At 35.0% G+C, this 18,535-nt stretch overlaps 1 protein-coding gene across 8 annotated transcripts in view; it reads left to right on the forward strand.

Annotated features, from left to right (window-relative positions):
- RABGAP1L (RAB GTPase activating protein 1 like) overlaps positions 1–18,535 on the forward strand; it is a 646,375-nt gene that overhangs the window by 59,290 nt on the left and 568,550 nt on the right. For 7 of the 8 annotated variants that reach the window (XM_063104460.1, XM_063104464.1, XM_063104465.1 and 4 more), the window contains 4 exons: positions 5,568–5,778; positions 7,974–8,148; positions 16,271–16,428; positions 17,962–18,072. In XM_063104460.1, coding sequence (XP_062960530.1) covers positions 5,568–5,778; positions 7,974–8,148; positions 16,271–16,428; positions 17,962–18,072 — 655 coding nt within the window. Of the gene's footprint in view, positions 1–5,567; positions 5,779–7,973; positions 8,149–16,270; positions 16,429–17,961; positions 18,073–18,535 lie in introns of those variants that run through there. The other variant, XM_063104468.1, reaches the window with a different exon arrangement.

The raw sequence follows: 18,535 nt of genomic DNA on the forward strand, positions 1-18,535 counted from the left end.
TTAGTGTTATTTAACTCTTCTGTATGCTTGTAGATTTTCTGTTTACTTTTTCTATACATTACTGAGAGAGTAGTTTTGAATTCTCCAAGTATAATTATAGATTTGTCTATTTCTTCATTTAATTCTATCAATTTTTACTTCATGTATTTTGAAGTTCTGTTTTAGGTATATACTCATTTTCATGTTTTCTTGTTGTATTAAATCATTTATCATTATGTAATATTTCTTTTTACCTGGTTATTTTCCTTGTTTTCTTATAATTAGTGTTTGCGTGGTATATCTTTTTCTAATTTTTTTCTTTTATTCTGTTTATTTCTTTATATTTGAAGTGTGTTTCTTATCGACAGCTTTTAAAATCCAGTCTGACAATCTTAGTCTTTTAATTGGATTTAGCAAATTACTATCTGTGGGCCAAATCCCACCTCCTACTTTTCAGTAGGCTTGCAGCATAAGAATGGTTATTAGATTTTTAAATAGTTAAAACCTGTCAAAATGAGAATAATATTTTGTGACACATGAAAGTTATATGAAAATTGAGTTTTCAGTGTTCATAAATTTTGAATTTTGTTAGAAATAAATCCATGGAAGGCTTTTTACAAGGTGCTTTCTTGTGTAAAATACCTGAATAATATCCTAGATCTTGTCTCTTGGCCCACAAAACCTAAAATATTTATCATATGGCCCTTTACAGAAAAAACTGATGACCCCTTTTATTAGCCTTTTACTTTTAATGCATTTTAAAAATGTATTTGGGTTTAAATGTACCTATCTTCTTGCTGTTTCTTTTCTCTTTGTCCCTTCTGTTTTTTGTTTCTTTCCCTCCCCTTTTCCTGCCTTCTTTTGGATTCAGTATTTTTTAATGTTTCATTTTATCTTCATTACTGGCATATTAGCTATATGATTTTGTTTTATTATTTTAGTGGGTGCTCTGGGGTTTATAACCTGAGTTTTTAACACATATACATTTTAATAATAATAGTTCATATATATTGTAAGAATCTTCTACTTCTTCCCTTGTAGACTTTATGCTTTTGTTGTCATTTATTTTGCTTATACATATGTTACAATTTCTACAAAATACTGTCTTGTTTTCTTTTTGCTTTAAATAGTCTGCTATATTTTGAAGAAACTAAAAAACAAGGCAAAACTCTCTCCCTCTAATTTATAACTTTTGGTGCTTTTCATTTCCTTTTTCTATTATTTTCCTTTAGCCCAAGGAACTTCCTTTAACATTCTTATTTTCTTCTGTAATTTAGAATTTGCTCTTATAACCATCCAGAGAATATTTCAATTCAGATCTTGTAATTTTCAGCTCCAGAATTTATTTTGTGTCTTTGCCTGGCTTTTATTTTTCTTCTTGTTCTGTTAGGTGTTTTTCTTTAAAGCGTTAATCATATTTACAATAGTTATCTTATGGTTTTTTTTTTTTTTTGACTGGTAAGGGGATTGCAACCCTTGGCTTGGTGCTGCCCACACCTTGCTCAGCCAGTGAGCGCACCGGCCATCCCTATATAGGATCCGAACCTGTGGCCTCAGTGCTCCCAGCGCCCCACTCTCCTGAGTGAGCCATGGGGTCGGCCCTACAATAGTTATTTTAAAGGCCTTTTAAAAAGAACTATTATAATTGTTATTGGTCTGCCAATTTTATCATCTGTCATTTTTGGATCCGTTTCTGTACTGTTTTATACCTTGGGTTACACAGATTTATAACGTACTTATTTCTTCAGTTTCTTTTTTTAATCTGTTTTTTTTTCTCACAGAACATTGCAAATAACTGTTGCTGTATAAGTGCTTGCTTTATTAGCGAAAGTGTATAGTAACATACATGCAAATAATAATGATACCAGAGGAGAGGGTCTGGGGAAGTCCGATGGCTGATCTCAGCCCACCTTGTTCTCTACCAGGTTCTTGACTCTGCCACAAGAAAGAATTCAAGAGCAGTCACAATAGAAAGTGAAACAGGTTTAATGTAAAGAATAAGAAATACAGACCTCACAGGGAAAGCACAGCCTAGCTCCAGAGAATGAGCGGCGGCTGCACCAAGGTTAATACAAAAATAAGAAATACATACTTTACAAAGTGCAGACTGGTTTCAGAGTGAACAGCAGCCTACTAAAGGCAAGTTTAACACAAAAAAGTAAGATATACACACCTCAAAGGTGAAGTATGGGCTGGCTCTGGAGAGAGTGAGCAGCAGCCCTGCTTTCTTCCTGGATTTGACTTTTATAGTTTGGCTATCTATACATATGCATGCTAATAAATATTTGACTAAGGGGGTGGTTCCCAGTTATGTAACATAGTCTTGCACATGCTCAGTTGGTCTTTTTTGAGCATGCTCATTGGTCAAATTCCACCATATGCACCAAATAGACTTAAAATATTCTAGGTGCTCTCTAGTGCCTCCAATGGGAGGTCATTCAAGGGATAAACTCCTTTTTATTGAGCATGTTTGGCCACTGAGATTGCCCAAGTCTGCCTCCTGAGGCTCAATATCCATGTGGTAGTGCCAAAAAGTAAGTGCTACAGGCCACCATAGCTTAGGATTCAGAGGTAAGGCTTGAGTCCAAGGGGAGTGGTTGAGACCCAGGCGAATGGCCTGAAACCTGATCCCAGGGGGACTGAGTACCTAATATCTCAATAACATACAAAACAAACAATTGAAACATATTAATATTCAACCATAAAATGTATTTGTAGTTTCTTATTTGTCCCTTTTGAGATATGGTGCATTAAACTGGTTCAAAAGGGAGAAAAACATGTTTCAATGCCTGAAGAACTCGGTAGATGAAGTAGTTCATTTTGAATGGCTTTAGTTTCTCAACAAAAAAAAATGTTGCATATTTTAATACAATATTTAGGAGCTGGAATGGGGAGGTTTGAAGTGGCTTTTGTGAATTACTTATTAAAATCCTGTAAGAGGGTCTGGCCCTGTGGCTCACTTGGGACAGTGCAGCGCTGGTAGCGCTGAGGCCGCAGGTTCGGATCCTATATAGGGATGGCCGGTGCGCTCACTGGCTGTGTGTGGTGCAGACGACACCGAGCTGAGGGTTGTGATCCCCTTACCGGTCCAAAAAAAAAAAAAAATCCTCTAAGAGGAATATTGGTAATGAGAATTTGACCATGCTGCAAGGATCTAGGGTCAGGTAAGACATGTATGCTTAATTTTGTCAGCATGGATATGGGTAACAGAGGGCAAGCGTTGGAGATAAGCTGAATGTGGGTTTTAGGTGGGGGCAGAAAGGGAGAACGTTCTGATACACGTAGAACAACCACAGTTGGGCCTTTGGTGCATGCTGTGCTTAGAATTAAAGTGAACAGGTTTATTTTTTTAAAAAGAAATTTATTACAGGGGGGTGTGGTGAAATTGGGTAAACCAATCAGAAATCATTCGTCAAAAGTAAGTACTTTGAGGAAAAAATTCCATTGGAACACTTACATAATTCATAGTAGCCAGCAAGCCAGAAAGTAGCAAAATAAGGAGCTTGATTTTTGTTGTGATTGTTATGAGATGTAACATTTTAACATTGTTTAGTTTTGCTTAGGAAGTTAGGCTGTGAGTGGAAAAACAAACTCATTGTTTTTCCTCTGCTCTCACACCACAATCAGCACAGAAGACTTCTGTGACCAAGTGTGTGGGGTTTTTCGCCCCCTGCACGCCAAGCGATCAGTTCTACAGTGGGCACCTGCTGGGTGCCCTTAAATTCTACTGTCTACCTGGGACAGCATCAGATCCCACAGGTTAAGGGCTCAGTCCCTAGGACTGTACCCCACTTCCAGTTGTCAGTTGCACGCCCCAGTTCTACTTGTGCTCCTGACAGACTAGCTATCACAGAACTCAAGAAAACACTTACATTTACCAGTTTATTATAAAGGATATTACGAACAATACAGATGAAGAGATTTATAGGATGAGGTATAGGGGGAGGTGCTTGGAACCTTCCATGCCCTCTCTGTGTTATGGGAGGAGAGGGTCTGGGGAGGGTGGGATAGCTGACCTCAGTCCTCTGCCAGATTCTTTAGTCTGCTTCAGGGAAGAATTCAAGAGCAGAGTTAGAGTAGAAAGTGAAAGCAAGTTTAACGTGAAGAATGAGGAGTAAGGAATGCATACTTCACAGGCAGAGTGCGGGCTGACTAGAGAGTGAGTAGCCACCTCATTTTGCCCTGGATTCCACCTTTTATAGCTGGCTATCTATACATTTAATGCTATCTATGAGTATTTAACTAAGGAGGTGGTTTCCAGTTATGTGACTCTTTTGTAATTCTAGCCTGGTGCATGCTCAGTGGTCAAATTCATGCACATACGCCAAGTGTACTTAAAATATACTTGGTGCTGTCTAGTGCTTGCAGTGGAAGGTCATTCAAGGACGAACTCCTTTCTGTTGATAGCGCTCGGCCACTAAAATTGATTAAACTTGTCTTCTGTGGTGTCAGTCTTACCTCCTGCTCGAAAATAGGTGCAACATGGAACAATAACTCTCTTTTGGCTCAGGCCCAGGGGAGGAGTCTGTACTCCCTGGGAGTGGTTTGAGACTCGGGAGTAGCCTGAAACCCAGACAGTGGGGTTCTGAGCATCTCCTATCTCACCTGGGCATGCTGCCCTCCAGGAACCTCCACATGTTCCGCTATCCAGAAGCTCTCAGAACACTGTCCTCTTGGGTTTTTATGGAAGGTTTGTTATTTAGGCATGATTGAAGCATGGATGACTATGTAGAAATGTGATTGAACAAAAGATGTTTGATCTTATACTAATAGACTGAGTGGGGAAACCCAGCAAGGTCTGTTTGTTCAGCTTCTTCTTTGCCTCTCTGTAGTATTCCTTCCTTCTGGGTATGGGGCAGGACATTTTTGAAATGGGGGTCTTATGACCTACAGTTTGACAAGATAGGTCAGAGAATTTCTTTACGGCCAGCTCCAAGACAGAAAGGTGTGGGAAGATTAGAGGAGTTTCTATAGCCTGCCTTGGGGAGAAAAAGGAACAGGTGAAAGGAGGGCAGGAGATGGTCAGAGATAGAGATTCTGTTTTCTGAGGCCTAAAGCATCATGCTTTTTGTTTTTGTCACTTAGGAAATAACAAGAGCTATGGGAGTTATGGGCTAGGAAACATGGATGAATCCATATATCTATATCATAATATCACAGGCTGCTTAATAAATGTGGTGCTATGAAGGATCTTTACAGCCAAGAGAAGCTTTTAACTGATTTTGTTTTTATCTAATTCTCATTATTTTTAGGCTAATTTACACTGCCTTTAATGTAGTTTTTTCTCTTTATTGTTGTATATCACTTGAACTCCATATTTTTGATTTTTTAAAATATAAAGCTTAAAAATTTTTTTTATTTTCTCTGAAGATATTATAGCTAAGTAAGATAATATTTAGAGAGATTTGAAAGTAGAAAATGGCCAATTCCAGAACTCTGAGTTAAGATTTAGGATTAGCAATAAAAGATATGAAAACGCAGAGAGATCTAAATTTTGTTTGAAATATTTCATTTCTTTTTGGGCATTCAACAAAATTGCACTGTAGAGTTTTGCATTGACTTTTGAGTGTTTCTTTTTTTGTCTTCAGAAATATCTACTCCCAGACCTTCTTCTCCAAGTGGATTACCTGAAGAAGATAGTGTTTTATTTAACAAACTGACTTACTTAGGAAGTATGAAGGTTTCTTGCCCACGTAATGAAGTGGAGGCTTTACGGGCGATGGCAACCATGAAATCTTCCAGTCAGTACCCTGTTCCTGTTACTTTGTATGTGCCAAATATTCCAGAAGGTTCTGTGAGGTGAGCTCTAATTTTTTTTTTTTCCTTTAGACATATATTAAGTCTCTTGGGTGGTGGTAAGAATGTTATATCATAAATCAGGTATAGGACTTAATGTGAATTCTCTCACACTCTGTAGACATGCAAAGTAAGCATTATGTTTAGGTCCCTGTCTGAAAGGGGCATTTGCAAAATTATGTTTAGAGTATTATAAATGGAAATAAAACTATAAAAATACTTTAAATTTATATTTCTCTGTTCTGAAGGAGCACCAAAAACCTGCTTCTCATGTGACAGTTGTTCAGAAAACTACAGTGAGCCCTGATTTTAAGCTGTTTACATTAGACTGGAAAGAAGCAAAATGGCTTTTTTTCTTATGTTTAATTAGGAATTTCTTTAAATATAAATCAGTTAACGTTATTCTCCTGCATTTAGCCCTTCAGTGGCCTCCAATCACACTTGTGATTATATTTGAAATTCTTTACATGTTTGGGCACTCATGACCTACTGCTCCAACTTTATCTTCTGCTCCTCTTCCTTACTCTGTTTTGGGATGCTATAACAAAATAACATAGACTGGGTGGCTTATAAACAACAGAAATTTATTACTCATAGTTCTGGAGGCTGGGAATTACTAGATCAAAGCTCTGGCATATTCAGCATCTGGCGAGGGTCTGCTTCCTGGTTCATGTGTCCTTACATGGTGGAAAGGAGTGAGACAGCTCTCTGGAGTCTCTTTTGTAAGGGCACTAATCTCATTCATGAGGACTCCTTCCTTTCCCCCCACCCATCAAAAGAAGATGAAAAACTTGTGTGTGTAAGATTTGCAAAAATATGAAGATAATTTCTTTTTTTGTATTTCTTGTACCAGTACCCTCTCCTCTCCTGCCCCTTCTCCTTCCTCTCTTCATTCACTCCAGTCATACTAGCCTCCTTGTTCTTTCTCAAATGCTTATCAGTCATGATTTCTGCCTCAGGTCTTCTGTGTATTCTTTTTCCTCCGCCTAAATAATTTTTCCTTTTTCCAGTAGCTTTTTCATTTCTCTCCAGTTTTACCTCAAGAAACATTTTATCATAAGAAACCTGTCTCAATCACATCATGTAACTATTCCTCTCTTTCCCCTTACTGGATCTTTTTTTTTTTCTTCATAGCACTTTTCTTTGACTAGATATTATATTTAATTTGTGTATTGTCTGTCTTAGACTGTAATCTCTGTTGGAACAGGTTCTTTACATTTTTCCCTGTTGTACCTTCAGTGCCTAGAGGAGTATCCAGTCAATAGCAAGATTTTAGTAAATATTTGCCGAATGAACAAATAAGCAGACCAGGTCTAGGAAATTAGGTTGAATGTATCCTGAATCTGGAATATTACCTGAAAGTTAATTTTTTTCAAACGCTTTCTGATTTGCCTCATTCTCTAAAATTTAGATTGTGGTAAAACTTTAGCTAAGTTCTAAGTATGGAAATAATAGCAATATAAATTTACAAAGTTTTGGTAAAAATGATCTGAGTTTTTTAGAGAAGTGTTTTAAAATAGATTGTTTGTATAATATCTCCTAAAAATGTCAAAATGTCTTTTAATGTTACCTACTTAGTTTCAATTTGCCAACACACCTTGACAGAGACTTAGTGTTTTGAGTTGCCTCCTATTACTTGTGGTTGTCTCCCACCCCTCATTTTCTCAGTTTGAGATCTTGAAGTGGGTCTTGAATACTTACACCAATCCAGGGCTTAGGATTTGTGCAGGCAAAGTCAGAGAATTATTTGCTTCTATCTACTTTTCTTTTGGGGGGTAAAAGTGGTCTCACTTTTGGGGGTTAGATAAACTTACAGTTGCTGCTCTGACTCTCTAGGGATGATCTGTGCAATATTCAGTATTGGCATTCCTTTTCTCATTACAGAACAAGACTAGACTTTAAGGGTGGGTGATATAGATTTTACTAAGCAATGTATACTTGGCTTTGGAGTAAATGAATTGGATCATAGGAAACACAAGAATGAATAAATTGTCAAAAGAAGATGAGTTTATGTGTCTGTGTATGTGTATGTAAGATTTGCAGGAATATGAAGATAATTAGTTTTCTTGCATATGAGTAACAGTTTATTTTTGTGATTTTAAGGTAGTTATGTTTGTATGCCATATATTGGCATAGTAAAATTATTTGTCTTTATTCTTTTATAGTATTTTATCTAATTTTTCATCACTGTTCTACAGAATCATAGACCAATCCAGCAATGTGGAGAGAGCATCTTTTCCAATCTATAAGGTATTATTCTGTGCACGTGGACATGATGGGACAACAGAGAGCAATTGCTTTGCGTTTACAGAGAGTTCCCATGGTTCGGAAGAATTTCAAATACATGTTTTCTCCTGTGAAATTCAAGAGGCAGTAAGTATAATATAGTATAGCAATTTGCTGTAGGGATGAATTAGGGTAATATTTTTGAACTCTAATCTCAGTGTCATATAAATAAATACACTATATGAATTTGGAATATATTTCTAAAGACAGTTAATATTTGTAATGGCAAGGAACTGAATATGGAAAGCTACGCCTGATATATCTATGCACTAAAGTGATATTGTAGGTAGGGCTCTCTCATAGCTCAGCAGGTATCAGAAAAATAGCACTTGATGAGCTTTTCTTCCTCCTACCGTGGTATTAATTGCTTATGCTCGCAAAGGAGGAATATTTTTGCATTTCTCTTTTTATTTTGCCCAGGTAGATTGGTCTATGTGATTTTAAAAAGTGCCTGTAACAACACCTATTTTTCTGCTGGGCTAATAGTTGCATATTGCTTTCACTTAGATATTGCACTAAGATTGTTTCAAAGATCTCTGTGGTTTTCACTGGTGATTATTTGTTATGCACATTCATGTAGAGCTTAGATTTTGCTCTGGAGAACTGGCCTAATTAAAAATACAAATGCTCACATAGAGCAGAGACATCAACTTGTAGTCCTTTGAAGACACCTGTAAGTTCGTCTTAGCAGTTATTAACTGCTGGTTTATTCTCAGACTGGAGAAGTAGTTCAGAATCAAATGGCTGTTAAATAGATAGGGAAATATCCTTCTTTTCTGTATCTACTGAATTCTCCCTACATTAAAAGTAAATTGCACTATTAGAACTTTAGTGCTTGCAACCATTTCAAAGGCATTAATAAATGGATTTGGAGACTGGCCAGTTAGCTCACTTGGGAGAGCATGGTGCTGATAACACCAAGGTCAGTGGTTCAGATCCCCATGCTGGCCAGCCACCAAAAATAAATAAATAAATAAATAAATAAACAAAGAAACAAAGAAACAAACAAATAAATAAAATGGGTTTGGATGGGCAAGGTCTCAGATGTAGTTGCTTTTGGAAATGTAGATTGTCAGTAGAAAATGCTAAAAGCAGCAGTCTTCTAGTCTCTGTTTACCATGAAAAAGGAATAAACCATTAGTAGGAGTTTTGAGAGTTTATTTCTGGCCACAAAATGGGAATTCTTAGAAATGTTGATTTCTGTGAATTTGAGGCTAAGCATGATGAGTATATCAGTTCTTACCCCCTGGTGATCAGTTTGTTTTATACTGAAATGAACATGGACAGACACACATAAATTAGATTGTAACCATAGAATTTCTCTGCCAGAACCCATGCCTTGTATAAGAAATTCAAGTTTTGTGTTTTGTTTTTTTTTAGACAGACCTTAATCTATTTCATCCCAACATGCACATATATCTATGTATATACTGACTTCTTGCTCAAAAAAGGTGTGAAAAACTGGAGAGTGAATGAGTACAAGCGCGCTGCTCATGTGCCTGGTGCATGGTTGACAGTGAATATAAAATATGTTGAAAGAATATGTGTGTGTTTGTGAATGAGGGGGGCTGTTTCTGATCCTTACAAACTCTACTACAGAGGTGGGGAAACAGATGGTAGAGTCCTGGCATTTCATGTTGGCAGCAGTCATTTAACACACCTGTGTGGTTTCTGGATCATTGGAGCTCAACAAACAGCAAGGGAGTGAACTTTGAAGAGCAGGAGAGCCTGCTGCTTGGAGAGATACAAACGCTGCTGGAGGAAATTGAAAGGGACCTTGCTGCGAGCATTCTCCATAGTTGTGATGGTATGAAACTCTCTTTTTGGATTATAGCATCCACTTGTTTATGAGTGGGGGAAATGTTTGTTATTTCTGAGAGCTTTAATAGTGGGTAAGCAGTGGAAGAAAACTGTAGGAAATTCTTGGCCTGACGATTTCAGATATAGTATTAAATAGTCTTAATTATATTTCTAGAGAGTATATTTGTTATATTTCAGGTTGTGAGAAAGTGATTTCCATGTATTATTTAATTTTTTTAGAGTACGTTTTTGAAAATGTTACATCGTGGGGCTTTGGCAAAATGCGTTGTTTGAAGGTGAGATAGGTGACAATGGTCATGAAACCTTATTATGTGACATCATTTCTAAATGAGGAATAACCTAGTATAAATATCTTTTGTCAGGCACTGTGCTAAGAATTTACTTGATGCTCATAATATCCCATGATATAGATGTTATTTATGTCCTTTACAAGTGCCCTTATGTACATCTTTGCCTGGAGTCCAGGTATATTACTGATATATACTACTTTATGCCTGTTGTCTAGGTATATTACTGATACCCTCCTTTTTATTTGCAAAAGTGTTCTGGTTTGGATGATAAATTGTATGGTTACCCTTTGCTTATCCTGACGCTAAGAGAATGGATGTTAGACCTGGGTTTCAAATTGAAGTCTTTGACTCTGAAGAGCCATTCCTGTTGCTTAAATATTATAAAAAAGTGTGGATTTTTGTCTTTCAGTTATGTGATTACTGGCTACATAGCTTATATTCCAGCTACTTTTGTGTTTTACCCAAGCTTTTTACAGACGCTGTCCAACATCTTCCTCTTTGCCCTCAAAAAATAATTATGCTTTTAATTAATCTGAAGTCTTTTAGTTACGTTTACTAGTCATCTGATTATCTGTTTACCAGAAGTTTCCTGTTCTGTGGTGAAGGGACAACTTTAGTCCTCAGTATTTGGGTGTCTCTTGATGGGCACAAACAGTTGGCACAGATAGCTTAGGAACCAGGTGACAGTCTTATTATTTAAGTGTGCGTTGTACAGGAATGCCATTAATTTATTTGTTTTCCTTTTTTTTTTTTTGCAAGTCCCCGGATGAGATCTGAAGAGGTTTGTCAGTTAAAGGCAAGAAGACAACTCTCAAGCAGGAGTAGCAGCATGGCTACCACCACCAACTGTCATTGTGATGATTTCATTTCACTGTAAAAACCCTCAAGCAGCAGCACCAACAGTGGTAGAAGGAAAACCCAGTGAGGGTGATAGCTCTCTTGGACAACTGTGACACAAGGATTAGGGGTTCTCACAGAAGGGTTAGGATATATTTGACTTGTTACCCTGGATATTCTTCTGCAGGACCCTATTGGAATGGATCTCCATAATCTGTGAAGAAGGAGTTGGGCAGTCCATCCAGAAGTATGTTGATGTCAGTGATCTTTGTACAGGGAGAATGATGTGCTAGGCTTCTGCTCAAGAAATGTAGACAAAACAAAATATCAGAAAGCATAGTGAAAAAAGCCAAAGAGGCACCTATTCTTGTTGCATCTTTATGGATAGATTACACAAAACTTTTTAAAGATACTTTAAAAGGCTTAGTTGACTCTAAGATTTTAATTCTACTAGACATTTTATCTACTTTCTTCAAAGCAGGTTTTAATGATGATGTTTGTATGTTTTAACATACTTGTCAATACTAGCAACTCTCAATGTTATATTTTAGAAACAGAGTTTTTATCATCTGGTATTGAGGTGTTCGAGGTATTTCATGATAAATATCAAGGGTATTGCTGGGAAGATCTTTATTCTTAATGCACTGGTTTTTCTTGGTGTTGCCAGTATGCCACTATATGTTAATATAAAGACTTATTCCTTGCATGGGAAAATATTATACTTAAGCAGATATTTATTGAGATTTTAGCTAAATGCCTTATTTTGGAAGACAGTGCAGAAGGTATATTGTGTTTTCCTTAAAGTAAATAGATTTTTATAATTTTTAAAAAGTTTCTTGGATAATATGCCACTTATTTTAGCTCCTTTCAATGAGTATTGTATTTGAGCAAGTTGTTTTTGAAATTTTAACACGTATCTTTCATTTCATGGAATGATTCTTCTACATTTATTTCTTGGGTGAACATTGTCTTTGATATATGGTGTTTCTAAAATTGTGGGTTATCTTTCACCAGTGTTAATGAAAAAGCTTTATACTGAAAAAACTAGCTATGATATTTATTTTAAGTAAATATCTTTGTTACTCAATAGTGTTGTTTGTGCTTTTAACATGTAATACATATTTGAGAGTTTGGAAAATACTGAAATAAAGAAGAAGATAAATGTTGCTCAGACTTCCACTGTAGTTAAGATTTTGGTGTATCTCCATTCCATATATTTACATGTGTCCTCTTCCCTACCTTTTCAAAAACAACAATAAACCCAAACACATCACATAGTTTTGTGTTTAATTAGTACTTTCTGTAGGTACCGTTTTCTGGGCAAAACATTGTTCTGTATTATTTGTCAATAAACCTTTGCCTTCTTTCCCCCCCACCCCCCCAAAAATGCCAATTGTAGATTATTTGTGTGTGTGCATATCCTTTAATAGTGTGATGTATATCAAAAGTAGTGGCCATGGTATATATTTTTAATTTTCTTTTTTGGTTGTAATTGGCTACCCAGTTTGTTCCAAGAACTGTAGACATTGATGATCATTGTTTCTGAAGTTTACCTTACCAGTCCTTAGAATACCATTTCACTTTATTCACAGACTTTGGAATTCACAAATTATTTCAGACTTTTTGGTGGAAATAGCAATTTGTAAGACATGACCAGTATTGTCTTTTTTTTTTTTTTGGTGGATGGCCAGTGCAGGGATTTGAGCACTTGACTTTGATGTTATCAGCACCATTCTCTAACCAAGTGAGCTAACTGGTCAACCATGGTCATTAAATGCAGTTTGATCACTGTTAATGTACTGTTGTGTCCTTTCTCCAAAAGTGAGAAAGCTGAAGTCTGATTTTTTTTTTTTCCATGATTAGTCCCATATACTTAGCCTTTTTAAAAAGAAATCCCTGAAGCTTTGCCATCTACTGTAGAATTTGCCAAGTTCTTTGGCTTTTTTGGTGTGGCCTTCTGATGTGACAAGCTTACTGATATCTATGACACAAATAAAATGAAAGAGAAGGAGATGGGAAAGGGAAAAAAATTAATAAATATTGGGATTTTACTCTACTAAAAGTGCTCAAAAAATATTTGTTGCATGAGTGAGCAAATTTATTATTGTCTTAATTATACAAGATTTGAGGTCTGTGGTTCTTACTAACATTAATCCTTTGCTGCTTTTGTTTTTACTGATTTATGTAAGATTATAATGGGATAACATGGTAAATATTTTTTAAAATTTTATGAATATCGTGTTACAAATAAGGTGCTATGCAGAAGTTGAACTTTAGGTTGTCAGGCAGCATTCCTATGGGGTTGTTAAAAGTGTTAATCAGTTAATTTAGGAAACTATAATATGGCATTAGAAAGGCAGTTTAGGGTAATCATTGATTAATGGATGTAAGTGTGGCTATTGGAAGTTTGAAGGCCACTTGGTCTTGAATGTGATAGACTATTGTGTGTACAAGAAAAGGTTCATGGCAGAGTATATGAATAAAACAAAAGTAGAAGAATAAGGAAGGAGTCTGCAGACTTTAACAAATTCTACTGTTGAAGGGCATACTCTTGTTTCAAGCAAGTTACACATATTGTATTCCTAGAGTAATATAATTCAATGAATAACTTGGAGTCACTTGATCAAAAGTGAAGGATTTGTTACTATTCAGAGCAGTTGTCTTATTCGTACCTCCCAATGTGAAGTATTGAAAATATGCTTTCTTCAACCCTTCTCATTTCACTCTGTTTTCATTGTTCAACCCATGGGTGAGTGCAGAGATTTGGAGTCTTTTGTGCTTCAAGCTCACAAGTTTGTGATGGTATAAAGCTTCTTTTGGAACCAAGTGTGGTTTTAGAAAAGTGTGGACTGGAAAAGTGTGGGATTTAGAGTATTTCTCCATTTCAAGGGAAGAATATGAGTCATTGATACATATTTTTATGTAGTAACTAGAGTGGCCTAATAGAACAGATAGGACCATTTCAGCATTTGTTCACTCTGGGAATCCTTTAACACTTTTATGCCACAACAACATTGAGCAAAAATGCTGGAAGATATTTAAATCATTTTGCCATGTATGCTTATTGCTAAAGCTGATATAATCCTTATTCTGTGGCTCATATCTAGCCCTCTGAGGCTAAGGGAAGTGAAGAGAAATTGAAGACTTGGGCTAAAACCTTATTGGTGAGTGTTCATTGGGAAGATTTAAATGCCAGAGTTGAAAGAAGCAAAGCAAGAATACTTGAAAGATAACTCTTTAAGGACTGGCCCATGGCTCACTTGGGAGAGTGGGGTGCTGATAATACCAAGGCCATGGGTTTGGATCCCTATATAAGGATGGCCGGTTAGCTCAAGAGTTAAGATCCCATTACCGGTCATCTTTTGTTTTAAAAAAAAAAAAAAAAAAAAATATATATATATGTATATGTATGTATATATATATATATATATATATATATATATATATGAATAACTTTTTTTTAAAGTAAAAGGAAAGAATTCTTTCATAGTGAAGCTATCGTTCCTCAATGTGAACATGCTTGTTCATATTTATATACTGTAGCTAGGAACATATACATAAATTCATTGAGCTTATTTCTCTTCTTTACTACTGTATGAGAGGAAGTCATTGATAATAGGGAACTAGTCAAAATAATGTCAGGAGGCAGTTTCCTTGAAAAGCCCTCTACTCAGAATTCTAGTCCTAGCTCAGCCACTTAATAAGCTACATGATTTTGGGAAAGATTTTGAACCTCTTTTTATGCATTTGTCAAAAGTATTGAAAATAACTATTAGGCTTGCTTTATAAGGTTATTTTGGAAGATCAAATGAAGTAATATCAATGGAGTTTGTAAACTAAAAAGCTATATATGGACACAGTCATTATTGATTGATAGTAGTAGTTAACATCTAAGTTCCCTAAGTGAGAAATAACTTATTCTGGGCCGAGCCCGTGGCGCACTTGGGAGAGTGCGGCACTGGGAGCGCCGCAACGCTCCCGCCGCGGGTTCGGATCCCATATAGGAATGGCCGGTGCACTCACTGGCTGAGTGCCGGTCACGAAAAAGACAAAAAAAAAAAAAAAAGAAATAACTTATTCTTTCTATCTACTATAGAAGATACTCTGGCTGGGGTGTGGTGGGGTGGAGGAATAGTGAGAAGTTGGTTAATGGACACAAAATTACAGCTAGATGGGAAAAACAAGTTCTATTGGTGTACAATTGAGCCAGCATCTATAATTAATAATTTCCTGAATGTTATCAAATGACTAGAAGAGATCAAATGTTAACATCACAAAGAAATGATTAAGTTTTGCAATGATGAATATGCTAATTATCCTTATTTGATGGTCATGCAATGTATACATGTATTGAAATATAACTGTACCCCATAAATATCTACAATTAATATGTTTCAATAAAAAAACCCCCAAAACTTTGGCTGTCTATTGGGGGAAATTTCTGTCATAATGAAATATTCTTTGTTCTGTAGAATAAATTTTTCTTGAAAATGATGTGCACACTATATCCAAATAGTACCCAAGCATAACTAGCTAGAAGAGTAGTTTTTTTGAAAGAAATCTTGCCTTTTCATTAAATATCATCTGAGAATGTCCTAAAAAATTTCTATAATAATGAAATGATTCCCTGTGGTACTGACAGTGTTAGCTTCTGGCTAGGCCCTGTGTGTTTTTATAAGGGGAGAAGCTCTCAGTCACAGTTAAAGACACCAACTTATTGTCCTCTGGGTGGTCCTCATCCTCCTTCCTTTTTTCAATCTCAGGATGCTCAGACCTTGGTTGCACCTCCTAAATCTTGTTCTTTTCTGGTCTTTAGTGTTTACACTGGTGGTGCTTACTGTTGACCTTTGTCTGTATAAGTTTGAAAATATACCTCATATTTGAACTTAAGTTTCTATGGAATGATGTCCCATTAATTTTATGAGTTAAAATTTCTGTGAAATTAATCTGCCTTTTGAGGAATACTTTTAGCAATATTTCCCTTCTTGGATTTCTCTTTAGGGTGTAATAATTCAGAGTTAGGATGGTCTGTATTTACTGTATACTCATACAGTTGTTTACCAACCCCTCTTTAATGTGTAAGTGATGAAAATTTTGTCATTCAATATCTAAACAACTGATAGATGATTATACTATATATGCTTTATCTGCTGTAGAAAATTGTGGTCATTGAAAGTTATAGATCCAAGAATTAGGAGGGAAGGGTATCAGAATGTAGCTAATACCTTTGCCTAATGGTATTTTCATTTTTATTCTTTTAGGTAAGCAGAATTTTATATAGTTTCTGTACAGCATTCAAACGTTCTTCCAGACAAGTGTCTGATGTTAGAGACTCGATTATTCCTACCCCTGACAGTGATGTGTTTACCTTCAGTGTCTCCTTGGAGGTAAAAGAAGATGATGGAAAAGGAAACTTTAGGTGAGGTTATTTGAAAAGAATAAAAATTAGCATTGTGCTTGAAATATAATTTTGTCCAATATGAAGTTTCTAGACGTTATACAATGTTGGTGTAAAGCTTTAAATTGATAAAAAAATTTGGCTGAATGAGTATGTTCCACTGTTCTCATGCTTTTCAGATATTTAAATGATTTTCTTAATGATTTAAAAAATACTGATATTTATGATAGAAAATTTAGTGAAATAATAAAAGTAGAATAAAAAGCTATAATCATATGAGCCACAAACAATCACTTTTAACATTTGGTTTATTCCTTTTTTTTGTTTCTAGGGGAACTTTTGCACAATTTTATATACAATTTTTTTCTCTTGACTTTATAAGAATTTTTTCATTAAAATGTGCTTTATCAATCACTTCTAATAGTTATTGGTAGTACATTATATGGTTTGACCATCATTTAATTAATCATTTCCTTCTATTGTACATTTAAAATGCTTTTTTCCAGTTCAAAGATAAGCAGTCTGTAGGAAACAGTTACACTCTTTAATGATCACCTATGTGCCTTAATTTACTTTCTTTTTTTTCCTCTGCCTTTAATTCTAACAATCATTAGGGGTGTATTTTTTCTGTATTTTACAGATATTGAAATTGAGTTTCAGATGAAATAAGTTGCTCAGGGTATTTTTCCTTTCCAGATAACAACCCATATTTTAAACATTTATTGTTTTAATAAGTTAATTCAGAAGAATAGTCAGTTTGGCCTAAACTAATAACTTGCCGCTTATCTATATCTCTTTGTCTGTCTTTATATTTACTTGAATATGTAATAGTCATCTGAAATTCTAAGTGTGTGATACTAAGCTCTTCTCACTTTTATTTATTTATTTATTTATTTATTTATTAAATTTTAACTTCTCAATATACATTGTAGTTGATTTTCGTGACCCTTTTCTTCTCACTTTCTTTGCCTTGGGTTTTACTGTGTTACAGGCACTCTTGACCACCCACCCAATTAAACCAGAAGTATGATAGTCTTAAAAAAAATTGAATAAGCTGTGTTTCTAAATTTGTTAAATTTAAAAATTAAAATTTGACATTATATCATGTCATTTTTAAGATCTTGATTTTAACCTTGGTTAAGAGATAAAATATAAGGCAAAATATAAGAATTTATATTAATATTATATAAGAATTTATATTTAATAACATATTCTTATATTTAATATACATTTTTATATAAGAATTTATATTTATAAAATATAAGATTTATTTAATTGGATTTAATTTATATTTAATATAATTTATATTAATTTAATTTATATTAATTGGATTTCTCCAACTAAATTAGACTTAAAAATTAATATAAATTCTGTTTTCCTGAGTATATAATTTATAGTTTGCTACCTGTGGCAAGGTGAGTGTTCAGTACATCTTAAGAATAAGAATGTTGTTGCTTAAATACTTCGTTGTCTCCTTCTAACCTTGAAATAGGTTATCTTACCATTTTATTATATTGTTGTATTGGTGATTATTATTATTTTTGAATATTTCAGTCCTGTGCCTAAGGACAGAGATAAGTTTTATTTCAAGTTGAAGCAAGGAATAGAGAAGAAGGTTGTGGTTACAGTGCAGCAACTTTCTAACAAAGAATTGGCTATTGAAAGGTAAGCAACTTGCTTCTGAATGCTACCAAAAATTTGTATTGATATTGCTATTGTGTTTCGGGAGATATACTATCAAATTTCAGCTGTATTTTTTGCTGTGACTTTCTCCAATTAAAAGTGAAGATGAGGATAATAATTGTTTCTCCACTTTAAGTTAGATGGAACTGGTTCATTGAAAATCTCAACTGATTGGGAAAAGAAACATGAAATGGCTGTATTTTTTCAGTAATAACTGCTTCAACCCCATTTGTTTACATCCCTTCTTCCTTCTATTCCTTATTTACATATAGTGCAAATATCTTAACTTTTCAGTCATTTTTGATTATTTTTCCATTTAGTTACTGGAGTTTCAAAAGCTTTGCAAAATAGGTACATATCTCTAAAAGAAATAGATGCACACACATATACGAGGGTACTTTAAAAAGTTGATGGGAAGATTTGTATTATCTTTTTTGTTTGTTTG

The sequence above is a fragment of the Cynocephalus volans genome, chromosome 8, assembly GCF_027409185.1.
Source record: "Cynocephalus volans isolate mCynVol1 chromosome 8, mCynVol1.pri, whole genome shotgun sequence".
NCBI lineage: Eukaryota > Metazoa > Chordata > Mammalia > Dermoptera > Cynocephalidae > Cynocephalus > Cynocephalus volans.